The 26,376-nt window shown below is 46.6% G+C and overlaps 2 protein-coding genes across 7 annotated transcripts in view; one reads left to right on the top strand and one right to left on the bottom strand.

Annotated features, from left to right (window-relative positions):
* The first annotated feature begins 661 nt into the window (after positions 1–661).
* On the top strand, positions 662–10,620 carry CCNQ (cyclin Q). Of its 4 annotated transcripts, none has more exons than XM_084836030.1 (6): positions 662–867; positions 2,574–2,685; positions 3,784–3,967; positions 6,505–6,637; positions 7,621–7,848; positions 9,964–10,620. In XM_084836030.1, exons 2-6 carry the CDS (start codon positions 2,598–2,600, stop codon positions 10,051–10,053), a joined length of 723 nt encoding a protein of 240 aa, XP_084692156.1. In that variant the 5' UTR covers positions 662–867; positions 2,574–2,597; the 3' UTR covers positions 10,054–10,620. The 4 variants fall into 4 exon arrangements, with proteins under 4 accessions (XP_084692156.1, XP_084692158.1, XP_084692157.1 ...); XM_084836032.1 differs by having other exon boundaries at positions 662–886; XM_084836031.1 differs by having other exon boundaries at positions 662–902.
* A 7,706-nt stretch (positions 10,621–18,326) lies between these two features.
* ATP2B3 (ATPase plasma membrane Ca2+ transporting 3) overlaps positions 18,327–26,376 on the bottom strand; it is an 85,223-nt gene continuing 77,173 nt past the window's right edge. Inside the window, exon 20 of one of the 3 annotated variants that reach the window (XM_084836022.1) lies at positions 18,327–19,357. In XM_084836022.1, the coding sequence (XP_084692148.1) occupies positions 19,034–19,357 (324 nt within the window). In that variant the 3' untranslated portion in view covers positions 18,327–19,033. The remainder of the gene's footprint in view (positions 19,358–26,376) is intronic. The other 2 variants (XM_084836023.1, XM_084836024.1) reach the window with 2 other exon arrangements.

Genomic DNA, 26,376 nt, shown 5'->3' with positions numbered 1-26,376 from the left:
GGAGGTCTTGTTAGGACAGTGAAGACTTCGGGATAGTCGCTGAGTTTGTCGTTGTTTGCGGGGTTATCCGGGGTCAGAGAAATAGGCCCTGGGGGCAGTTCCTCCCAGATGAGGGGCGGAAGGGGGAAGAAAGGCCCCCTTTCCTTTGGAAAGAAAGGATGGAGGATCCTCCATGGATCCTCCTCCATGGGAGGATGGAGGAAGAGTTAAAACAGAGGGGTACGTGTGTGTTGGAGAGTACTAGAGCACAAGATGTGAGGAGAGGCGCATCAAAAAGCGCAGAGGAAAGCCAAAGTCCTGAGAAAGGAGGCAGAGCGCGGCAGTTTGGAGCAGCCTCCCCCAACCTGGCGGCCCCCCAGATGTGTTGGACTGGCTGGGGATGCTGGGAGTTGTAGTCCAACAGATCTGGAGGGCCGCCAAGTTGGGGGAGGCTGCTCTAGGGAGTTTCTCATTTCCCCCCTCAGGCATCGGCTCTGCTGGAGGCGGAGGGGCAGCTCGGAAGCTGAGCGCCTGGCGAAGAGAAGGCATGAAGAGAAGCGAGCGGGAGTCAGACGCTCGCTGACGGGGGGAAGCGGGCCGCTGCAGCGGCTGCCGCGCAGCGCCACGCAAGGGCGGCCCGGCCCGGCCCGGCCCCTCCTTCACGTGATACGCCACGTGTGCTGGGGCGCCCCGCACCCAGCGCGCCACCATGGCCGCCCAGACCTCTCTGTTTTCCTGAAGGCAGGGCGAGGGCAGCTGCCGCTCGCTCCGCTCCCAACCCCGCGCCTGCTTGGGCGCTGCACGGCCGGCACCTAGCCAGCTGGCTGTCGCGAGTGGGCCAGAGGGGTGGCCGCAGCGGCGGCGAACGAGCGGCGAGCGAGCACGCTGGTCGGTGGATGGGTGGCGAGTGAGCACACCCGGGGGTGCGTGGGCGGGTAAGGGGACGGGCGGGGGTGGGGGACGGCAGCCTGGCTGGACAGGGGCCAGCAACTGACAGGAGAGGGAAATGGATTCGGCTGCCTGCCCCATAAGGCTCACGGTCGGGCCGGCCCAGTGGATGAGTTACGATGTCACCTTCTCTGGCACGGAAAGGCGATTGCAGAAAGCATGTCGTCACGCAGAATCTTAGCCTTCTAATCGCCGCTGCATAGGCCCCACCGCTCTGGGGGGATGCGTTGCTGTTGTGATGATTGCCCCACGATGATGTTGTAAGGTCGCCTTCTCCAGCCTGGCGCCCTCCAGATATTTTGGACTGCAACTCTCAGTAGTCTCAGCCAGCATGGCCAATGGTCAGAGACGATGAAAGTTGCAGTTGAAAATGTCGGGAGCGCACCAGGTTGGGGAAGGCTGTTACGGGGACTTTGCCACTACAATTGGCCATAGTCTGCCTTTTCTGCATTACCCCACTGCAGAATCCATTCTTAGGATCTCCTAAAACAGTCATGGCCCAACTAATTTATTCACTGATCTTGAGTATTCATGATTTCTTAAGAACACAAAAGACAACTGGAAGTGCAGACTTACCATACTTTGTGGATTGCCTATATTATAGTATACATATGTAATGCCCTTCTGGGAATTCCTTTGATGTATTTACCTTTATTACTTGAAGGATGTGAAACACAAGTCGCAACCATCTAGATTGTTATCTGTATTCCTCCACCTTCCTCCTCCTCCTCAATATGATTCTCTTTCTTGTTGGGGTCTTCTCCTGCTGAAGCTAATGTTAGCCTTTCTGCATGCATAACTAGCTGGAGGGGGAAAAAATCAGCAATAAGCTGTAAATAAAACAACAGTGCATTACAGCAGGGATGGGCACATGTTTAGATCTCCAGATGTTTGGGACTTTAGCTCCCAGAAGCTCATGCCAGCATGGCCAATGTTCAGGAATGCTGGGAGTTGGAGTCCAAAACATCTGGAGATCTACTTTTTGCCCATCCCTGCATTACAGGATCAGACCAAGATACTTCAATATTCTTTGCAAGAACTTCAACTAGGTGGTCCAGTAGAAATAGACTAGAGCTCCACTGATAGACTGTAGTTTGCTTTCTGCCCACCCCTGCCATAATTCCCTATAACTTCTACCGTATGTCTATAAAATGTTGAATTGTCATGGGCTAGGAACCAGCACTACCTTGACGTGTAGACCCAAAAGGAGAGATGGGGCTTTACAATGTCAGGATGCTGTTTCCATTCTGTCCTGTCTTTGTTCCACCACAAGCACAGTTGGTAGGGGTGCTCGCTTGGGGTGCTGTGTACCCCTCCTGTCAGGAGTTATAATACTGTCGTAACTCCTGCCACCCCCCCAACCGCCTCAGTTGGCTATATAAGTTATTGGAAAGATATGGACATCCCTCATCATTTGTCCTTAATTTGGTGGCAGTGCCCTGTGAGCATGCAACCTCTGCTAGATTGCTAATGCCCTGGGGAGGAAGGATGGTAACTGGGAGCTGAGTCACAGGCAAAGGAGTGGAACCAAACTGAACTCACTGAATAGCATCCTACAGGAAGGACTTTACTTGTACAGGGAGCTAGGGGGCTTGCCTAGCGAGAGTGGAGTTGCTAAACTGACAGGGTTCCTTTTGCTTGTGCAGATATTTTGGGACACACTGACATTCATGGATCCCACCGGTTTGCAGGAGAGTGGCCAGGTATCTGCAAATGCCAGGACACACTTCAAAGTCTGCAGGTTCATCATGGAGGCAGGTGAGAGGCCTACTGAACTGTGGTTCCCACTTGGGTACAGCTGAAGAACCTACTCCCCTTGGTCAGTAATGCCCCAGCCCTGGTGAGAAAGCAGGGCTGTGTTGGGAGGGGAAGGGCGTGAGTCGAGGAGATGCAAGAGCTGCTCTGCAAAGGACCTGGAGGGTAGAGGGCCCTGCCTGAAGGGCCAAAGGCAGACCCAGAGCCAGTGTGGTAAAGTGGTTAGAGTGCTGGACTGGGACTTGGGAGACCCAGGTTCTAGTCCCCACTCAGCCATGAAGCTCACTGAGTGACGTTGGGCCAGGCATTGACTCTCAGCCTAACCTACCTCACAGGGCTGTCGTAAGGATAAAATGGAGGAGGAGATGGATCATGTGCACCACCTTGGGTTCCTTGCAAGAAGAAAAAAGGCAGGATATAAATGCAGTAATTATAATAGCAATAATAATAAATGTAATAATAAAAAGAGTGTGCAGTGGGAGGAGAGGGAAAAAACTGGTAGGCATCGCAAGTCAGTGTGAAACAGCAAAATCTTACATTCAAGTAGCCCACTCCATTTAAAGTAACGTTCTTTAATTCGTTAGGCAACTTTAATCACATTTTAATGTCAATAACATTTTTTTAAACAACATGCTCTCTCCCTCAGTGAAGGTGGGAGCAAATTTACATCACTTTTCCTTAGAACTCCAAAAAGAAAAGGACTAGGGAATCTGTGGCTTTCCAGATGGTGCTGAACTACAACTCCCATCACCCCTGCCCTGGGGCTGATGGGAGTTAGAGTCCTAGCAACATCTGAAGGGCTACAGATGCCTCACCCCTGAGCTAGAGGTGTCATTTGGGGAGCTATGCAAACATTTGCTCTGGTGCAGTGCCCTTTCATTTCAGTCAGGTTTGCATAGGAGAATTTCCCAATGGACTTGACCTCACCCGTAACCTTATGGTTGGAGTTTGCTGCCTGAGGGAACTGTATTACCCTGCTTCATGGTCAAGATGCCTCTTAGTGGAGAGGGATGGCATCTTGCTTTCTCCTTCCCAGTCCTCTTGGGGGGTGGGGAAGGAAGAGCCAGGAACCTCCTTGCTGCATCTCCCTTTTGGTGACAGGTGTGAAGCTGGGCTTGCGCTCCGTTCCCATTGCTACGGCATGTACCATTTATCACCGATTCTTTACGGAGGTGCCTCTGGAACCTTACGATCCCTACCTGGTGGCTATGGCTGCCCTTTACCTGGCTGGGAAGGTAGAAGAGCAGCATCTGCGGACAAGGGACATCATCAATGTGAGCCATAGGTAATGAGGATCGTGTGTGTGTAAACGCAGGACTGGAGGTATTAGGAGTTACAGTGCCAGGTTGCCTACCCCTGCGTACAGCTTAAGGCAGGGCTAGGCAGCCTGGTACCCTCCAGATGTTTTGGACTGCAATTCACATCAGTCCCAGCCAGCATGGCCAGTGGCCATGGGTTGGAGCCCAAAACATTTGAAGGACACTAGGTTGCCTGCCCCTGGCATAAGACATACAGCCAATTTCTTTAAATCAGGAGTGGCGAACCTTTTTTTTGGCCTAGGGGCTGGGAAGGGTCTTGTGTATGTGTGTGGGTGTATTCTAGCAGTGGGTGGGGCTAAGGGCATGGGGCAGGATCAAGGACAGATGTGATTCTTACCCATTTGGACATTTTCCCACTAAGCATTCAAAACACAGCTCAATTCTATGCAACGGCTCTCATGCCTTTAAAGCACAGTTCAATTTAGGATATTTAAAGTTTAATTGTCTGTAAGTACCCTCTTACCTCTGATCACTGATTGTAGATAACATCAGAAGAAGCTTGTGGGCCGGATGGAGAACTCCTAGGGATTGCATGTGGCTTGTGGGCCAATGGTTTCCGATCCCTGCTTTAAATTTATAACTGAAGAAGTCTGCAAAGGATTTTGCACATTTAAATCCTTTGGTTACAATTGGGCTGAGTCGCCATTAATTTCAGTGGGACTTTCTTCTAAAGTTTAGGAACTAAAGAAGAGCTTTGCTGGGTCAGACCCAAAGGTTCATCATTCCACTTCCAGCCTTGGTCAGCCAGATGTTTCCAAGAAGTCCACAAGCAGAACACGCAGGCCATAGTAGTCCTCTGTTGTTTGCCTTGGGCAATTGTTATTCATTGCCTCTGAACATGGAGCTCCCATTTAGATACCTCGGCCAACAGCTGTTGTTAGACATATCCTCCATAAATTTGCCTCGCCCACTTTTAAAACCATCTAGGCCATATCTACTGGCAGTGAATCCCATAAGTTAATTTCATGTCGTGTGCAGAAGTATTTTCTTTGGCCTGTTCTGCCCATCAGTTTAACTGGGTGAACCTGGGTTCTAGTATTATGGGAGAGGGTTACAAATTACTCTGTCCACCTTCTCCACACGGGTGGCGCTCAGGCTTGAACTCAGCATAAGTTCCTCGATAGCCTTGCAAATGACACAGTTTCCATTGATTATCAGAGAGAAGATTGTCCAGGGGATTTCCCTTATTTACGTAAAATATTATTAAGTTGCTTTTCAGGGTACACTGCCTTTACAAGGTGGCTTACGTGATTAGAAAACGTGAAAATACATTTACAACTTTAAAAACAGTTCTGGTGGTGTGCAGAGTGAGTGTAGCTCCAGCTGTGCTTTCAGATTAAAATAATAGTACTGGAATGAACTGGAAGGGCGTAGAGTCTAAAATGAGTCTCTGAGGTTCAGCTTTTCTATACAGGTAACCCTTCTCCTCCCAATTAAGTTTCCACATCCAAGTTCTATTGTGCCACACAAAGAGAGCTGCAGTGGACAAGATGTCTTCTATTCCAGACTTATGTTCATTATGGAGCAAGATAAAATTATCTTGTGTGTTAGCAAAACTGACCTGAAGGCAAATTATTTCCTGGCCTTATGGTGACCTTCAGAGTCAGGTAGACTTTATGAAATCAGCCTGTATATATGATGCCTCTAGTAAAAGTAAGCCTCGCCCTCTCAATGTTGGCCAGGAAGGAAAGGGTTACTTCAGGCATACCCAGGGTCTTGGGGCATAGCCAGTGGGGCTCTTGACTTTTTTCACCCCTGTTGAATAGCAGAACCCTGTGCCACTCAGTTCCAAAAGTGGTTTGAAACCTTGGATTGCTGTTCAAGAAACACAAACCCCCTTTGGGCACATAGAACTTGTTGTGCGATTCTTTGGATCTGGGCTGTTGGGTCTTTTGTTACTGAATTTAGACCAGCAAATCTTAGGCATGTTTCAGAATTAGCTCTCTCAGCTGCTTAAAGCAGCCTTCCCCAACCCGGCGCCCCCCAGAAGTGTTTGGACTACAACTCCCATCTTCCCCAGCCACATGCTGACTGGGAGGTGATGGGAGTTGTAGTCTAACACACCTGGAAGGCGCCAGGTTGGAGAAGCCTGGCTTAAAGGATTGATTTGGTGGATCATGACCCACTGCGGCCACACCTTGTCCTAAGGTGGGTCACCCCACTGATACTGCTTCCATGTTTTAAGAGACGTGGGGGCAGGAAGATTGAGAGAGAGAAAGAGACAACAGTAGGAGAGAACGCATAAACAGAGAGTGGGAAAGGTGATGATAGACGCATATGATAAAAGCCCGAAATGGCTGTGCATATGTGGATTTGGCTTCTCCATAAGAAGGCTACAGATGATTGTGAGGTCACAATTGAGGTTTAGATGGAGTGGCTGCCTGCACAAGTCTTGACTTTTGTTATTTGGCCATTGACTGGGAGTCCCGAGGAAGAGCCACGTCAGTTTAATTGCAACCTACAAAAAGGAACCCCATAAACCTCCAACATTTTCTCCCACCAGGTACCTGCATCCCCGGAGTGACCCCCTGGAGCTGGACACCCATTTCTGGGAGCTGAGAGACAGCATTGTCCAGTGTGAGCTGCTCATGCTGCGGGTGCTGTGCTTCCGTGTCTCCTTCCAGCACCCCCATAAGGTCCAGGCTGCACAGCACGGGGCACAGGGTGGAAATGGGGCTGCATGAATTGCACGGGTTCAGTCTTCACTGCTCTTCCTTCAGCATGGAGGGATTGGCCTTGGGGCCTTACCCTTTGGGATCCGCTACCACCCCCCAGATGGGAATAGGCACCAGTGGGTTAGAGTAGTGGGAGCAGAATAGAAGTCAAGATTCTTGCCCAGGGTGGACAAGGTAGCAGGGCAGAAGGACAGCACCCAGGCATCCTTAGTGGAACTGGAACGAGCCAGGCTGGCTGGGAGCCAGCACTCCTGGGTGTCTGACTCTTTGTTCTCGTCAGAGAGCGGGTGCAGTTGGATCGGACTGGATGCTGGGGAATGCAGGTGTGGCAGAGTTGGGAAACTAGTGCCGAATTTAAATCCCTGACAAGGCCATGAAGCTTACTGGACAAATCACTGTGTCAACTTAATCTACCTTCCAGGGTTGTGAGGATAAGTGACCCCCCCCCCCCCATACACTGAAGTGTTGTATAATGATTGTTCACTACGAAGTGGCTAGGAGGACTTCAGGATCCATCAGGTTTTTTCCCAAACCATAGTGACCTCTTGCTGGAGAACTTCCTACAACTGGCTCTTGCAAACGCTTCATGCTGCCAGGGAGAGCCAGCCTGGCATAGTGGCTGTAGGGTGTTGGCCCAGAGAGACCTTTGTTCAAATCCCCAGTCAGCCGTGGGTTTCAGTGGGTGGCCTTAGGAAGTCACGCCGTCTCAGACTAACCTACCCCATAGGGTTAATCATGAGATAAAACAAGGGAAAGAAAGAGGTGTGTGATCCCATTGGACTGCAAGCCAGCGGGGACCCTTCAGGACAGTCTGCTACAGGCTTGCCATGTGCAGCAATCCCTGTTGAAACAAATGGGGTTTGTGCAGGAGAGGTCAAGAATGAGTCATCCTGTCCCCTGCATGTTCCCAGCCATCCCTGACAGCTGCTGTCCTCTTTATGCAGTACCTCCTCCACTACTTACTGTCCCTGAAGCACTGGATGAACCGGCACAGTTGGGATCGGACCCCGGTGACTGTGGCAGCATGGGCCTTGTTGCGGGACAGCTACCATGGGCCGTTGTGCCTGCAACACGCCCCTCAGCATATTGCTGTGACAGTCCTTTACTTGGCCCTACAGTGTTACGGGGTGGAGGTGCCTGCCGATGCTGAAGCAGAGCGGCCTTGGTGGCAGGTGAGGATGGGGCAGGCTGCTGGCCGGGGTCAGTGAGTGATGTGTCCCTCTTCGGCCCAAACCACACCTGGTCTTGGAGCATGTCCACGAGAGGATCTTTCTGCCCCACTGTCACGTGGACTGCACCGGGGTGGGGAACCAGTGGCCCTCCCCATACTGCTGGACTCCAACTCCCATCAGACCCAGCCAGCATAGCCAAAGGTCAGGATGGCAGTTGTAGTCCAAGAACATCTGGGATTTCCCCACTCTTGGGCTATCCATTCTATACTGGCCCTGCATTTGCTCCTGCCTGCTATGCAGGAGCAAATGGGGAGGTTGGGACCAGGGCAGGAAGACATTGCTGGAGTGTTCCCCCATACTCACCAGACCTGTGTTCATATCCGGACGTGCCCTTAAGGCAGCACTCAAAACTCAGAGGCCAGATGAGATGAGGCGTGGAAGATTTGTGACTGGGTCTCCTACTTTGCTCCTTGGTTTTAAAATGGTGAGTCCAGCCATGGGGCCCGATTATCCCAGTCGTGGGTTGCATATTCAAAACAGTGGCTGCACACACCACAGCTCATCATGGGTTATTTAACACATGATAATCTGTTGGGCTGTGCAAACCAGGTCATTATGTTCCTTGTTAAAGTGTGTGTCATGTCCCCCCCCCCCCCCATGCTGTTTTTTGCATATGGAGCAAATAACCACTTCAGGAGAGCGATTTCAGCTAGGAAAATGGCACTGCGAGGGAGATTAATCCACAACACCACCCCAGGTCCAGTGAGCCCAACCCATTCATTTGCCATTTTAAGCCAAACCAAACATGTGCGATCCAAACAGAGATCTGCCATTTCATCTAGTTGCACCCTAAGAGACTGGGGCATATCCTTGCTTCTCTCTGGTGGGAGAAGTGGTTGTCCAGGCTCCTCACTAGAGTATCTTGCAGAGTTGGCATGTAGAAACCAGGAATGCTATTGCCTGCTGCTGGCACTGCTTTCCCTATTGGGGTGAGGATTTGCCATAGGGGTGAGGACGGGAAGGACCCTCTCAGTTTCAGGTTTGGAAGAGATGATTTGCCACCTCTCATATCTTTATTTATTTATTTATTTATTTATTTATTTATTTATTTCATTTCTATACCGCCCAATAGCCGAAGCTCTCTTCGGCTATTCATCTTCATCTTTGGGGAACTCCTCAGGAACCACAAATGTAGGAAATGTACTTGGATAAAGATCTGTTGATGCTTTAACTTGGCTCCTGGGTGATGCCATTAAGCGGCTTTTCTTGCCGATGGAACTCCCTTCCCGTTCAGGCACTGGAGCTTTTGTGAAATCGGCAGGGTGTGGGGGAGGGACCTCTGTGCCAAGCACAGGAGCCAGCACTCTGGTCAGCAACTAAGGCTGGAGACAGAAAATAACTTTTAGTGGAGCTGAAAGTGAGTTGAGAGGGGTTTTGCTTTCCATGGTGTACATTAGGAGTGGGCAACATGTGAACTGCATGTGCAGCCCATGGGGGGTTCCAGGAGGTGGAAAGTGGACTCCTGGAAGTTACACACCCGTTACACATGCACATTTCTTTTGCGCTGGCTCTCTGAGGGACCACTTTTTCCTGGTATGATCTTGCTGCATTACTAAGATCTGCAGGAGAGGCCCTTTTGAAGATGCCCGTTTGTAGAGGCTTATTGCGAACACAGGAAAGGGTTTTCTCCTGCATTGCTCCCAAACTCCCTCTGAATTCAGGAAGGGGACCAAGACACACCTTTTTAATTTGTGTTTTTAAATTATCATGCTTTTCAATGTTGCTTTTATTGTTTTATTATGTTTTCTTTGGATGACTCTTTTATTTTTATTTTTTAAAAATGCATAGACTGTCTTGGTTGGTTTCAGAAAGCCAACATAGAAATACTTTAAATAAGTAAGTATTTTGTCCCTCTGTCAGCTGTGGTCAAATCCAGTTTCCACAAGGGGAAGTAGGAGGAGTGCATGAACCACAAGCAGCGATCCCTGACCCCTCTTTCAAACCACTTCCAACTTTCTGGAAAAAACAAGGACCATCATTGTCTCCAGCCTTGGTAACTGTCCTGCCCTGCTTTGCAGAACCTTGTTCCTCATACCTGGTTTTCTGTCCTCCTAGGTGTTCAGTGAAGATCTCTCCAAGAGCGTCATTGACCAAATTGTCTTGGACTTGATACGGATCTATACGTTGGATGCAGAGGTCTCTTAAGTGCACCGTAAGGAGAAGGCCTCATGGCCCAATGAACTGGTCACTTCAAGCTGGAATTGAGGTGGTGGCTGTACCCCCACCTGAAGGGACTGGCACCGGATCTGCATCTTGCCCCCTTTTGAGCCATCCAGTTGAATGGAATGGGGGTTCGATCGCTCCCAGTCATGTCCCCTGCTGATCTTGAACCGCCTTCCATCCCGGAGCTAGTCTGGAGCCTTCCATCTCCTACAAAAGGTGGTTTTGGGTCCTGTTGAACTTGGTGCTGGATCAGGGTTTATAGGAGAAGGAAATAAGCAAGGAAAGGCCCTGTTCCCCCTGCCTGTTGATACCTGTGCTGCCAAGATATTTTCCCCACTCCTCTTTATGGAATGGTCCCCCCAATGCCTCCCGAGCAATTGCTGCTTTGCTTCAACTCACTTGTGGATCTAATTGGGCATGTGTCATACCAGAACAGACTGTGATAAATCACGCGTGTAGTATGCATTGTATCTGAGGGGCTTCTGATGTTCAGTCCTGCTCCACTGATGTGATTTCTTTGGTTCTGAAGTAAAAATGGAACCTTCACTGAACTACTGTGTTTGCTTCTTAAGTGTTTCTGACTCCAATGGTACTAGTTTATCCAGAGGAATGTTGGAGTGAATGGATTAAATTCTTGGATCCATGCCCCTTCCTGGCCTAATATGATTATGAAAATGTTTCTCCAAAGATTAGAGGGGGGTGGGGGTAGTCAAAGGTGAGACCCTCAGGCCAGAGGTATCATTTTCTATGGCCCATTGTACAGAAAAAGAGGTGATGTGGCTGCTTCCAAGTCAGGCTGCCTTTTGGCTTTCTAAATTTCCCTAATTTGGTTTGAAGGTGCACCTGTGGTTTATCCATCCCTGCTTGTAGGTCAGGTCTCCATTTCAAGTTGTTTAGAGTTGAAAAAAGATACTGGTGTAAGTCTGGCCTATAGTCAGTCAACACATCATATAGAGGGTATTTTTGTCTCCAGTGAGGCAAGATTTGAAGCATGCAGGCTGGTGTGGGGCACAGGTGAGTAGAAGCCGAAGAGCTCTGACTAGGGGTCCAAAGAACTGTTTGAGGAAGGAAATCCTATCTCCTAACTTACCAGAATGTCCACCAACACCATCTTCTGTTTCTAAAGTGTTGCGCAGAAACTGTCCATACACTTTTAGACTTCCCTCTGTGATCATGAGGGCTAGAAACATATTCTTTTCCCAGATACTCGTGATTCCATGGAAGCTACTCTACAGACAGTCCTGTAGTTAGTATAGTGCTGTGACTGGAATAATACTGGACCGATCTGTCGCCATCACCACCCTGCAATTTATTTTACTTACGTGCATTAATCTGTTGTTTAGCTTGTGCTAGGTTTTTCCATGCAGAATTTGGAAGTTTAAAAATTGGTTTGTCATGTTTCAGGGACTAGGGTTGAGACAAGGGAAGGAGAGCTTTCAGCTCCTGGAAACATGGAGAGCAAGTACAGGAAAGAACAAGAAGGGGCATGGGAAGATTTGGGAAGCTGTTCTGAGTGAGCTCCTTTCCTCTATTTATTGGGAGCCATCCCAGGACCCTCAATATGATTTCTAAGGGCCATTTCACATAACATGTTTTTCAGGTTACACCTAAAGTGTAACAGGGTGTGAAGCAAACAGCTGTCACACAAATACACTTATTGGAGAACCAAGATTGACTGCAGCTCCCCATTAAATGCACACTGTGGTGGTAAACCTGAGTTTGCTGCCATGTTATGTGTGGGATGGCCTTGGGCTTTTACCAGAAACAGCCAGTATATTTGCAAGTGTCTGTAATAATGAGAGATCAAAACATAAAACACCTCCCTGTCCAAATAGTATTGGAATACTGGGCAAAGTACCGGTCTAGAGGTTATGGTTGCAATCCATTATGCATAAAGGCTTGCTGCAGCAAGCAGGATTTGTGGCACTAAGGGTGTAATCCTATACACTGGGGTGGCAACTTGTGGCCTTCCAGATATTTTGGCCTAGAACTCCCATGATCGCTCACCATAGGCTATGCTGGCTAGGACTGATGGGAGTTGTAAGCCAAAGCACCTAGAGGGCCACCAGTTGCCCGCCCCTGCTGTATACACATGCCTGGGAGTAAGTCCTGTTGAACTCAATGGGACTTGCTTCTGAGTAGACATGCATATGATTGTACTGTGATACATGTTCTTCTGGGTTTGATCCAGGGTTGTGTGTATTCCATGCTAAATAAATGTAAATTAGATCCCCAGGCAATCCAAATTCTGTGCCAAGAAGAAATGTAGAAGTTATGAGAATTGAGCAGTATTAGCACAATTATTCTTATTTTGCACAGTACTAGTTTTGATAGTTATCAGAAGGGGGCAATGAGCAAAGCTTCAACCTCAGTCATCTTATTCAGCCACTCTTCTGGCTTCTGAAATTTCAGCAGGCATTGCATGTACTTTTAATCATAATATTATAGCCATAAGAGCTAGAACCTTGCTTTGTTGTAAACCAAAGCTGAGATTTCAGGAAGCTAAATTCTGTGCCTGTTCTGTTTCCCCACATTTGGCTTACACACAGCCCTGATTCTGTCTGACACTTTCCTAGATCCTTTGACGACTGCTAACAGTGGTCAGTACCAGCTGATTGCCTTCCCAGTCCAGTCAATGCAGAAGCTTGAGTTTGAGGGAGCTTGACCAGAGAGCTGGAAACTCGCCCTTCTTTGGTCTGTGTCCAGCAGAAATTGTAGCATGTATAAAAAAAACAGCCTCTAAAATGATCGGGGAGGTGGAACATTTCTTTCAGAAGAAGCCTCTAAAATGATCAGGGCAGTGGAACATTTTTTTTGGAAGCTTAGGAAGCTGGCACTTTTACAGTGTAATCCTATACATGTTCACTCAGAATAAAGTCCCACTTTGTTCTATGGGATTTACTTCTGAATAGACCTGTATAGGACGGCACTGTTTTAGAAAAAGAGGATTAGGTGGGTATATGACCGCTGTTTTGAACTTTACAAATGCTGGGAAGAGACTGGAGCTCCACTTCACTTCATCCAGTTGCACTGAATGGCCATGGATTCAGGACATGGCAAAGGAAATCTGTCTTCTGACCGTGCACAGTACTTTTCATGAGTTCTATTGCCAGGGAATGTGGCTTTTAAAAAGGGTTAGGGAATTTCATAGAGGCTAGTTCGGGGTAGGCAACTTGAGTGTCCTCTAGGTGTTTTGGACTACAGCTCCCAGAATTCCCCACCATAGTCCAAAACATCTGGAGGGCACCAGTTTGCCTGTCCCTGGGCTAGTTCTATTGCTGGTTATTGGTCTTGATAGCTAAAGGGAACTTTCATGCTCACAGAAAGTTTATCTTTGAGCACTGGTTGCTGGGGCTGGACTTCTGGGGCTGCTTACCTGCCTGTCTCATGCCCTGCTTGTGAGCTTCCCTAAATATTTGTCTGGACAGGGTTGGGAGACAGAACACTGGACTACTAGACATATTTTCAGTCTGAACCTGGAAGGCAGTTCTTATGTCTAGTCGGTGCTTGCTTCTCTGCCATCCCTTTTGGGTGTTAATTTGGCTGCTACAGCAGTAACACTTCATCTCTTAACAGACTGGCCAGATCTACTTGTCCCCAGGTCCTGCTGTGACAGAGGAAACATAGGGAGGTTGCCTTAGCAGCCAGAGCCAGTGGTAGCCAACCTTTGTTTGGCAAGTGTGTCGTGAGTCCTAAGTATAAAACATTGCTACTCCCACGCACAAGAGTGTGGTTTTTTCTTTAGCCTACTGAGCACAAGCAAGCAACAGCACAGCTAAGGCAGAAGTTAGTGCAGCCCTAACTAGGCTATAGCCAGGTCTACTGGTCTGCATGTTCCTATTTAATCATGGTCCCATGCTGAATATGCCCTTTGTGGCTGCAGGTTGGCTACTTATAAGCTAGAGGGCACATTTCCCCAGCCACTTCCAGATTGACCTGTGGTTGCCAGGCATTTGCCAATATACTTCATGTGTGTCTGCCTATAGAGATAGAAACAAAGCAAGGTGATAGTTGGAACGTCTGGAAAAACCTAAAGGCTGGCATCAGCCATGGTTCTCTAAGGACACGAAATGGTATTGCTCTATTCCTTGGCATCTCTATGGTGAAAAACGTATATACTTCTATTAGACATCAGAGCAGAAAGCCAGTTCAGTGTGTGTCTGTGATGGTGTGGGTCTCTAGTCTTTCCTCCTCTCTATGGTCTGCCCGCCCCCCTCTTCCAAAACCAGCAATCTAGTTAGCTAGAATGATCTCTCGGGGAAGAGTCACCTAGCAATTCACCATGTGCCTCCTTTTCATGATTTTATCCATCTCAGGGGCCATCACTAAAATGGAGTGGTGGGAGTAAAGTTGTGTCAAAAGAAGGGATGTTAATTAAAACAAGTCGGATCTGCAACAGAATGTTGTGGCGTGGGATGCTCCTGTTCAGCGTTCCAGCCAGTAAAGCTATGCCCTTTCCCACAATTCGCCATTGCCCCTCCTCACTTTCTATTCCCCCTCCCCACAACAGTCAGTCAGCGTCCCGCGTGCTCAGTGCTCATTAGGCTGTTTTGTTGTTTTCTCCCCTTAGGGATTTTTTTTGTACCTCTTCAAACTTTGGGGTCCCCCTATCCTGCTGATACCTTTCCCTTTTATGTGCATGGTGCCCTTTTGGCTACACAGCATGTGAACGTGTGGCGCTTCTTTATACTGAGTCAGACCACTGGTGCACTTAACTCAGTGTTATCTACGCTGACTGGCTGCAGCTCTCTAGGCTTTCAGCCACGGGTCTTTCCCATTCCTACCTAGAGATGCCAGAGACTGAACCTGGAACATTAAGCATGCAAAGCATGAGGTCTCCCACCAATTCATGGCATCTCCAAAGAAGGATTAACCGCTGGAGGATGAGTCCGCCATAGTATATATGATGGAGCAAAGTGTGACAGAGTGGTTACAAAAGCTGTAAGAAGTGTGATAAATTTCACTAGTGGCCTGTTATGTGGGACAGCTTTGACTTCAACGTGGTCCATTTAATACCAATATGGCTCAGATGGCAGCCGGGTCTTTTGTTGATAATTGAGTCCAACTTAGTAAAGCCATTTAACAGCACTGGGTGCTTTTAGCTGATGCTTTTGTGATTTTTGGATGGCCTCTTCCATTTGGACAAATGTACAAGCACTTTTTTTTACCGATTTATTTTTTTTTAAAAAACCCTTCATCCTTCCCCCTTTTGATTGTGGTTTAGAAAAAAAAAAAGTCCCCGACAAGAACAGAATCTTCTCCCACTCCCCCGTAGAATGAATTTCCTCCCCCCCCCCCCAGTCTTTGTGAAATATCAGAACTCACTGGTAAACAGCTGGCAAATTTGTACAGCAGCAAAGTGACCTCTTTTTTTGTTCGAATGTTTTTGTAAATATATATATAATATTTGTTTCTATCAATCATATCTACAATATTGAATGAAAAGAAGCCGAGGCTGGAACTAAAGGTTGCCTTTGCCCCATTCCCTTTCCTTGAAAATTAAACACTTTAGATTTTGGATTTTATTTTCTTCTTTAAACACTCAGATGAGGAAAAAGAAACTTTTTTTTGTTTTTGTTTTGTTTTTCTTGGAAAGAAAAGATGGCGACAAAAAGATTTACAGATGGGTTTGGCATTTGCCCTTCCGAGGAAGGGATGGCTTTTCTGACAGTGCTGCAGCTGGTATTTTCAAGCAGGTTTGCCCTGGGAAAATGCAGAGTATGTTCCACATATAGTAAATATTACAGACTTTTAGCCATGGTTTTATATGTGGAGAAAGCTGACATTGCTGTGGGTTGAGAGTGACTCATCTCTGCAACCCAAAACAAACAGTCTGGGTAGCGTTAGCACCCATGTATCCTGATTTCTGCCCCATCCACTTCTAACCACTAGGTACCGCTCCTCTGTCATCACCTGTAACAGAACCAGGAATTGTTTTAGTGGCCTCTGTCCAGTCCCACATTTGGGAACTGTATATGTACAGGCCTTGGCACCAGGAGCATCTAAAGAATTCCTGACAATGTTGAAAGGGCTTTGGCCCAGGCCCATAGCCTGCTTAAAAGGGGAGGGGGAAGGGGGGGGAGGCAGTGTGGGAAGGGGAAGGCAGTGTGGGCAGTTCATCTGGTTTGCAGGCCTTTTAAACACAAATTCATCAATGGTTTTTTAATTATTTGTTCATTAAAAAATTAGAGGGGCAGAGAAGTTTAGGGAGCCAGGGCCCTCCTCGCCCACCTCTGGCTACAGCCCCACTTTGGCCCCTCTTGTTAAGTCATTTAAGCTTGTGCCTAATGCTTGGTCCTGGCCAGGGTGAAGTCTACCCTCTTTGCCCAGATCCCTGTCAACTGCCATGAAGAACTGGTGGCTTTTGAAGCTTCTTGCAGGTTCTGACAGGAATGTTGTATAGCTTAGGTTGATGTAGCATAGTTAGGGTTGGGTTGTTTTCAGGAGAAAGGTCAAATGTATTCAATTTGGCTGAAACCATTCTCCACTCTTGGTGATAAAGTGGTTTTTGTAACCACATATCACCAAACCCAGACATATTGGTTCTTTGACATTTGACTAGTGTGTGGTACAATATGGCCTAGCTGCCTCTGTGCTGTACGTTTCACTATACCTTCCTCCCTCTTGACTTTCTCTGCTACACCGAAAGTTCTTAAAACATGAGAGCTGCCTACGAGAGCTAGTATGGGGTATCAAACAAAGCATTGGACTGGGATTAGGGAGATCTTCACTCAACTATGATGCTTACTTGGTGGGACAAATCACTCTTCCACTTTCTGTCAGTCATTACAGGATTGTTAGGATAATATGGAATGACCCCTTGTAGGCTACCCTGAGCAACTTGGAGGGAGGGTGGGATATAAATGAATAAATAAAATGTTACCTTCATTTCCCTGCTTCAGGGCAGTAGTCTGTTCATAGGATCAGTGTTAACATGTGAGCCAGGAATACAGAGTTTAGCAGCAGCAATTTCTATTGAAGCTGTCTTGAGCATTTTAGGGCATGAGACAGAAAGTATAAATGGTATGCGCTGCTACTTAATTTGGGGCACAGCCCACCAGGATGTTCTCCTAAGCAAGCTTCATTGAAACGTATGGGAGCTACATAAAAGCACAATAATGCTCGCTCATCCTAGTTGGGTCTTGCATAGGAGAACTTCACAGTGGGTTGTGCCCTATGGATTAGATGTGTCTGTCTCCTACTCTGCTACCCTTAATGGCCCCTCAAATCCTCTGCTTGGACAGCTGCCTCATCTTACCTCATTGGCAGGGCCTCTTCTGTCTCCAGAGTACATTTGGGATCTTCCCTGATTGTAGGAACTGCTGAGGCTGAACTTCACACTTCCTGGCTCATATTTAACTATGTGAAGGGAAAAAACTAGTTAGGCAAAATGTAATGGTGAAGAACTGGCCCTAAAGCAAGTCTCTTTAAGGAGGTGTGGAAACCTCCTCGAGCCTTGCTCCTCCCAGCCTAGAGTTTGCATGTACCAGATTGGGTCAGGAGGAATGCAATCCTCCCAATCAGTGCAAAAGCGACATTTCGAAGGCATGGTAACATGACTGAACTCTAGAATAAGGCTGAATATAAATCGATCGACATGAAGTTAAAATGAGTAGAAGCTACAACGGAGAGGTGAGTAGTCAAAAGTATGGGCACTGCAGCCTTCTGCATGCACTCATTGCCTGTACATTTTCAAATGTGTCTCCACAGCCATGAGGGCTACAAACCTATTCCTTTGTTTCAAAAATGAAAGATATGATGCTCAGAAATATAACTTCTTTGCCAGATCCCAATGCCCTGCTGAATAATCTAGACTGGACAGCCCTGATCAGTGCTCTGATTTAGTAACCTGAAATATCAGGAAAGATGTTCCCTTCTTTCTTACAGGGTAAAAAAACCCCTTTTTTTCCTAATCACTTCTCCATTGGTCAGATATTTCTTACAAGTTTGGTGAAAATCACCAGCTACAGGAAGCATTTGGATTGTGAGCACTTTGTCAGGGGTTGGAGGCAGTAACCATTCAAATGGGGCTTACTTTTGGTCACTTTCTCGAGAACTGCCTGAAAATGCCTGAATTTGTGTCACTGCAATCAGACCCTAAGTTCAGTCACTCTGCATCTGTGCAGCACCAAGACCAACAGTGCTTCAGTTTCTCAGTTACTCAGCAACTGTCTCACAGTCAATTCCCCCTCCCAACAGGAAATAATCCATTTTCTTTTCCTGGCAAACCCTGGTATAAAATACAAGCTACAGCGAGCAATGATTTTTTTTTAAAAAACCCAAAAACAAAATTGCCCCAGACTGAAATTCCATCGGGAGAGGGGGGAAGAAGAAAGGAGAGTTTGATAACAGGCATGCGTTATGGTCAGAAGGTCCGTTAATACATCTGTCGGTTGGTATCATATATATATATTTAGGATAATAGGTGTCTAGATTATTCCTCTCTTTTTTTCCCCTTTTTTTGTTTGTTCTTTTTCCGGTGCAAATATAGTTCCTTTTTTAAACTTTGGAAAACAAAAACTGAAAAGAGGTCCCAGAAATAAATCAAAGCAACCCCCAAATGGGGGATCATTGTGGGTTCGGTGAGTGTGTTTTGTGTCCAAAGAGAAACAAAGAACAGACTAGAGAAATGGGTGATTTTTCCTGTACACCCTCCAGGACTCAGCCCAAACCCCTCACGGGTGACTCTGAAGAAAACTCATCTCCCCCCTCCACAGTATGTCTATCACTTTCATTACATCAAATCAGTTTCTCTTCTTCGTTTGCCTGAGCCATCCAGTAGTGGAAACTTTGTCCATTTTCACCCCATTGAGAGAAAAAACCTCCAGCGTCAAAGAGGAGAAATGCCACCTCCTGCCCACTTTCCTTCCTGACTCATTCAGCTAGTCCTTATCTCCCAGGAGGAACTGGACACCCCTGCTGTGCACAAAGTTGTTTTGACCGGTTGCATGGTAGGGTTGTGTTAGAGGGAGGTTTCCATGCTGTGGAGCGGACTAACTGGGCTGGACGAGGAGGTAGGTGTCTTGCTGACATCGGTGCTTAGGTAGATGCCGCTGTCAATGGCGTTGTTGTTCTTGTTGGGGGATGGTGGGGGGCTGGCCCGGAAGCGCCGTCTTGTGGGACCCTCGCTCTCCTCGACATCTGTATCATCAATGAGGGGGATGTTGTGGATGTAGTCGTTGATCAAGAACTCGGGCGTCGTCATGAAGTTATGGATGGAGGTCTTTGTATCTGGCTTCTCCAGCCCTTCGTAGAGTGAGCTACGGAACGCTTTCACTACGCGGATCTGCAGGGAAGGCCAAAAGGGAAAAAAAGAAGAGAGAGTGAGAGCTTGACTCATAGTTGCTGGACCCAATGCCAGGCCATATTGGTGGGTCTTGCTAACTGTTTGTCCTCTGCCATCCTGGCTTGGTCAAGGGGAAGGTTGAGGAGATGGGACAGGAGCGTGTAGTCCTGTAACTTAACTTCCCCCTCTCATGCCAGCACTTGCAGACCATGTGCTGTCAATGGTTCTTCAACATTTTGCAAATATCTCTAGTGAATTAGTCCCCAGCCCTGCTAACTAATTAATGGAATATCTATCTACACTACAAACTTAAATCAGTTTTATATACCATTTTAACTGTCATGGCTTCCCCAAAGAATCCTGGGAACTGTAGCTCAATGAGGGGGCTAAGAACATTGTTAGAGGTCCCTAGCCCTAGTTAAAGAACAACAATTCCCTAGGGAGAAGGAATGACGATTAAACCAGTATAATTCTGTGATGACGATATATTTGAAAAGCTTTTAACTGGAGATGGCAGGAACCGAACCTGGACCTCATCCATATAAATCTTGTGTGCTACCTCTAAACTCTGTTTTTACCCACCTTCCAAGGGTTAATACAAGCAGAAGCCAAGAGTTCTAAGCCAGGCTTTGCAATTCCAGGTTCTTGATACTTGCTCCCAGCCAGCCTCCCTCCCTTGTCTCTCTGAGAATTATAGACCACACTGTTTTCCTTTGCGAGGGAAACAGTTTTGGTTTATTTTCCATGGCCTGGCCATACTTGGGATATACTTAATACTTCCTGGTGGACATTGATGAAAAGGTGGGGGAGGGGAGAGGCAACTAAAGGAGCCCTCATCAACAATGAAGAACAACTAAACAAAACAAAAAGGAATGAGAAGAGCAATCAATAGAAAATATGACAGGAGTGAATGGTTCCAACAGGAATGGGGAATGTTGGTAGTATATGGCCAACCACATTTTACTCTTGGTGAAGCAATCAAGTGGCTCTGTATGGAACAGAGCAAGGAGGGTGGACATTAGTTTAATCTGAAGATAGTGAGAAAATGTAAAAGAGGTGATTAAAAAAAAATATGTATATCCACTTTTCCCCTTCAGAAAGATGCTGAAATTTTAGTTCTGACAGAATTCTTGGGGACATGTCATACCTGCTCTGGGGCCCTTGCTGTCTGATCATCCAATTTGGCCCTGTGCTAATATGAATTGACATTGACATTTAAAATTCAGCCTGGCTTCTCTGAATTTCCTCACATTTGGGAACATGATAGCAGCCAGTGGATCAAATGGTGGTTGGGAAGTAGTAATTTTCCCCAGCTTCAGGGAAAGCTTACAATATTCTCAGCCTGTCTAGTTTCGCGAGTGGAACGAATCTGCCGCCTCTTTCAAGGAAGGGCTGGGGAAATTAATTCAAAAATAATTGAGCACTTAATGTTTTTGCTGCCGCTTTCATCTTGATCTAGCTCAAGACTGCTCCTGCTTGCTTTGTGGGCATAAGGGCCAGGACACTGCTCTTAGCATGGATGTTTGTGGCTTACAATTTCTGGTGGATTTTGGTGTGGAAGAAGAGGGGTCACACTTCTTCTTCCCATGAAAGTGATAGGAATAGCCCATCTTGACGAGTGCCCAGAAAGCTGGTGATGGACAAGAGGTACATAATGTGGACAAGGCCTGCATGCTCAGTGAGTAGGAGGATTGAAGCACGTGATCCTAGGCAATCGCATGCATTTGAATGCCTTCATGCCACATCATGCTTGGGGGATCCAGAATCCAGCTCCTTTACCAAGGGGATGGGGTGAGAAGGATCAACCTGAGGAGAAGGCCTAAGAGAGAAAGACAAAAAACAAAAAACAAAACAAAAAAGCAAAAACCCAACGCAATTCAGAAGCATGCAGGAATAGCAGAAATATTGGGCCTGACTCCCAAAGGGAGTTTAGCCAATACATATGGAGAATAACAAATACATTTACGAGCTAAGGCTCCTTAACAATCTCTCCTGCTCTGGGAGAGAAGAGTGTGAGAGTGAGATCTTATGTAAGGAGAAGAAAACCGATGAGAGAAATGCAGATTTGTCATTGCAAAAGGTAAAGCAAGGAGGCCTGCCCGTGATCTTTGAAGTTAGGCAGAAAGAAAAGAAACCAAAATCAGAACCCAACCTTTTTATTTAGCAGTTCTGAGTAAACTTTCATGTACTGACCCAGACAATCATTTGCCAAGTGGTAAGCTACCACAGTGGGCATATAACCACTTGGTAAGCTAGTCCTGTATTGCCTTGTCAAGTGGTGAGGAAAATCATCATACTTCTGCACTTGATCAGAAATCCAAGGAAGCAGGGGAGAGGTACACATCTCATTAGGCCATGATAATACAATATGACCAGCTTTCTTATGCATATACTCTGGCAAGTTAACACCAAGTAAATAGTCATCTGTATGAACGGCAAAGGGGACAAATTCCTATACAATTATATGGATTTGGCTGGCGCTGCCTTCAACTTGTGATACAATATCTTCACCTTGTGATACAATCTTTCAGCCTTCTAGAAGCTGAAATATTTACCTCAGCATCACACAAGGAATTTGAGAAATGGGAAGGATTTTCAGCCTATTTTACACCATGTTGGGAATGGCTTTCTTGTCCTCCAGCCCAGGCCTCTGAATAGTCACAGAGGGTTATTTTGACACCAAGGGTCATGCCAGGTATCAGCCCTAGGTGTCTTCCTAACTCTTATTAACTATTTCACTTGACATTCTCTGCTGAGCCCTATGTGTCTCAATGCGGCTCTATGCTCTTACTATGAGGTAAAAATCAGGCCACTGCCTCAGTTGGATTTTGTGTGCCACTGCACACGGCAAAGTTGGGAGACAGATCTTGCCCATGGGGCACTATCTACCAGGAAATTTGCCTGTACAAGTCCCACCAAAATGAATGAGAGTTACAGAATAGCATGATCATTTATTTCAATGGGGCCTGTGTAGGAGAAGTGTGTTAATTAGCAAGAGGGAGGCCATTTTGATTTTCTGTCTTGCATATACATGGCAGTTTTAAACTCTTGGTTTAATTGTTATGGCCCCCTGTTAAAGAACCCTGGGAACTGCAATTAGGGGAGATTGCTGAGCATGCTCTCTCAGACATTCCTGCACTCATAGAACTACAATTCCCAAAGTACCCCGTGGGAAAGGGGGCTTTCTCTGGGGGAGGGGTGATTGTCAGAAAAACTGCCAGAGAGCAAAGGGTAAAAAACGAAACAAAAAGAATATGAGATTCAATATCATGGGTAATTTGGCTCTAAAACTTGTGGGGTGGGGGGAGGGAGAGAGGCACATAAGTAATTATCTGTCAGCTACAATTGTGTCAAAGGGAATTGTAATCACACCCTGTTTACCTTGCAGGAGTATTGCAAGGATAAGTTAAATGAGACCTACACAACTTGTTATCTACCAAGCTGAATGCAGCCCGCTGGCTACAAATGCCAGCCTACTAGCCTCCTTTTTTGGTATTTGCCTGTTGTTGTCCTGACAAGCCAGACTACATGGCTGGTCAGCTACATTCAACTTGGTGAGCCAGAATTTGTGCAGGAGTTAATTAAATTATCCTATATAGTGCCTTTTTTACTTTTAAAATTGCTGGAAACATGAGAGGATTATTTGCTTTTGAGGAGTGCAAAGAATATAAATCAGGACTTGAAAAGGGAATATCTGGTGTGTGTTTTTAAGGAAGCTGGTGGGGCCATCAGACTTGATTCCCAACCAAGCCATGGACCCAGTGTGGTGATCTGACCTCTTGGAAAAAGTGTGCAGTACAAATGGAAAAGCAAGATGGCCGATGGTTTGCAGCTGCTGGCACATATAGCAAAAGGCCTGTTTGGGAGAGTGCAAGATGTGGACAGTGGAAGCAGAGATGAGCAGGGATGGGTTGCTTTCATGCTGCAAGAAAGTCAGGGCAGGAGCCCGAAACTGTGACTTCAGAAAAGCAAAACAGCACAAACAAACAGTGAAAGACACCTCCAATCACAGCCTCAGGAAAGGAAGAGAAGAAAGACCCATGCATTGTTGCAACAGTACGGTAAACTTTCGAGTATTGAGGCCCATCCTTGCTGTTTTGGGGAGGAGACGAGGGAAGAGGGGATGATGAGTCCATGCTGTGCCATTGGTGCCTCCATCCATGCCTTGAAGCCTTCCCTCTAGACCCTGCCCTGGCCAAAAGCGAGTGGTAAGACACAGAAAAGAAAAGATGAGCCAGCAGGTTGAGGTGGAAAAGTGTGTGTGTGGGGGGAGGACTTCCTGAACATCAGGTCTCAAGGCACTGTCTACAGCGGAAATGCATTCTTCAGTATTCACCTGCACTAGCAGCTCAGTCAGAAAAGGTTACACAGTCAGGGATGGAACTATTGCTGTTCCCCCTGTCTCCACTACAGGCATAAACTGGTTTAATAGTCATTCCCTCTCCCGAGGGAAGTGTAATTATGTGAGGGGAGCTCTGCATCTGTAACAGAGAATTCTCACCACCCTCACCAAACTACAATGCCCAAGAGGAAATTGACTGGTCCAAGAGGCCTGCCTGGGCCTAGCAAGCCGGCTGGGTTCAAACCACTGGGGGGCTCTACCACTTAACTGTGCTTCCTTTCCCTATAGAAGGTGGCATCTACATCTCATCCCTGTATAAAAGCCAAAGTTCCATCACACTGTAGCATGACCAAAAAATGAAGCCCAAGGATAGGCTATGCAGATTAAGGAGTGGGGCTATTACAGACAGGGGCTGTCTCAGTTCTCAGTGGTTCTAGAATACAAAGTAAGTGGGCTGAAATCTGGAAGTCTGTGTTGAAAGGGACAACACCCCACTCACACTCAATTCACCAGCGATGAAGCCAGTTTTACCTCCACTCCAATGGTATTCCTGAATGTATGCCTTTACTTTCAACCGTATAAGTGAATGGCTGCCATTAATTCCTATGGGGCAAAACCTGCATGTGTGCAGTCCTCACTAAGAAGGATCTTGCAAGGGATCCCTGTTATACAGCACTTTCTTCATTTTTAAATGATTGCTATGATGACTAGAGCTAGAGAATCTGTGGGACAGTGATAACCCAAATGTACATCTTTAGAAACCTTTACAAAATAATTCCTCCATCATTGACCCAAATCTTACAAGAAGCATATGAGTTATAGGGGTTGGGAATTCAAATCTCTTGGTAAATATTATTGGTAATGCCAAACTATTCCCATCTTCCAACATCTTGAAGGTGAGGTCCCTAACTAACCGTGTCCTTGGGAGAAACTCACAATTATGGGAGCCTCCCAGATCCTTGCTCAGGTTCTTGTTGGAGATTTTCTTACCATCCAGCTAAATCAACCTCTTTGGTATGTGGAGCCTCTGGATTTTGGATCTGCTTTCTTCCTCAACTAAAGTGACTCAAATGAGGGTGAGCCTCACTCTCAGCTTCCCAAAATACCCTTTACAGGGGATTTCAGAGGAAAGCCATCTTATAAAATGGATGCTGCTAATTTGGCAGATATGTATGTGCTTCTCCTGTGTGACCCCAACGTAGTAGCTGCTAAGGAAAATCTTGACCTTGGGGATTCTAGCTGAGGACTATGCTAAAATAGGCAAGTCTTCCTTCCTTCCTTCCTTCCTTCCTTCCTTCCTTCCTTTTCTCTCTCTTTTTGTTCTCTTAGTTTTCTTTGGGAACAAGGGTTTCTGGGGAGGTAGGCTGCATCCTATAGCTGCATGTGATGCCAAAGTCCCCATGAATAAGCAGGAAGCGGCAGTGATGGGATGAGGGTGGGGTGAAGAGAAAATAAAGGGAGTTGGGAGTAGGGGAAGGGGAGCACTTGGGCTAGTTTTATTGTTTGGGGTTGTTTTTGGTTTAAAAAACACTACAGGAAATTCCCAGCTGACACTGAGGTGGTTCCATCCATGATATCTCGGCAGCTGCAAAGGGAAGAGAATAGGGAGGGGAAGTTTGTAAGGGAAAGGTGCATGGGAGAGGGGCTAAGACAGGGGATTCATTTCAGGCTCTAGTGGGAAAGGGTTTCAAAAAGTCTAGTGAATATGGGACAGCAGCTGTGCCAGGCAAGAGCTGTGCCTATGCAAGACTGCAAACCAGACATATATATCTAATGTTCATCATTGTTGTTTTCAAAGTATGTATATGTCTATATTTTCTGAATATAGCAGTGGTTCTCTTAAGTATATGCTCAACCTCCCTGGGGAGGTGTGAACAGTTGCTAGGGAAGTTGAGCACTTCACCATGATCCTTCCAGTGTGTCACCTACAACAAATCATACCCTGATACATTAATTAATCCAGAATTAACTACCACTCCAGTTTGGTTCCAGATGCACAAACACCAATTAGAATCCCCACTTCATTCATGAACATTCAGTGAAAGGGTGGGAGGAAATCCAACCATTCTTTAATCTCCCTGATTATGATGACAACATGGTGGATGTTAAGGGGTAACTAAGTTGTGTTATGACTCTTGGTCAGTCTCTAATGCTGCCACTCCACTTATGCCATTGACATTGCACAAGCGTAAACAACAACTAGGGCAATGCCAGTAGTGTATGCTAGCGCAATGAGTTTTCCTTGAGTATGCACTCCTAGTGTGTGTCATAACTGAGACAGCAAACAGAGACTGTGTACAGACAATAGCTTTCCAGATATTTGGAGGCAGTACTGTAGAAGTGCCATTGCTCAGATAGTGCACATGTTCATTTTTTGTGTTTTGACTCCTGTCACAGCCTTTGGTCAATTTGATTTTGGCGACAACACAAGTCACCAAAAGTGTGACTAGCACTGCTGTAATAGACACATGCCTCCTCCTCAGGATAAACATAACCTACTTTTTAGGTTTCTAGCGTGCCATCCCCCAGGGCGGGTAACATTACATTAAAAACACACAGAGAAGGAAGTAAAAAATAAACTATATGCCCAATATTAAAACTCTGCCCCACTCTAGTTTAAAGTTTAACCCAACCTCAGCAGCAACAACAAAAGGTCATGCAATTCCTCCAAAGGAGG

The sequence above is a fragment of the Heloderma suspectum genome, chromosome 2, assembly GCF_057233095.1.
Source record: "Heloderma suspectum isolate Gila_16-S chromosome 2, 16-S_ref, whole genome shotgun sequence".
NCBI lineage: Eukaryota > Metazoa > Chordata > Lepidosauria > Squamata > Helodermatidae > Heloderma > Heloderma suspectum.
Note: the sequence above shows the minus strand (reverse complement) of the source record. Positions and strands in the feature narration are given on the sequence as shown.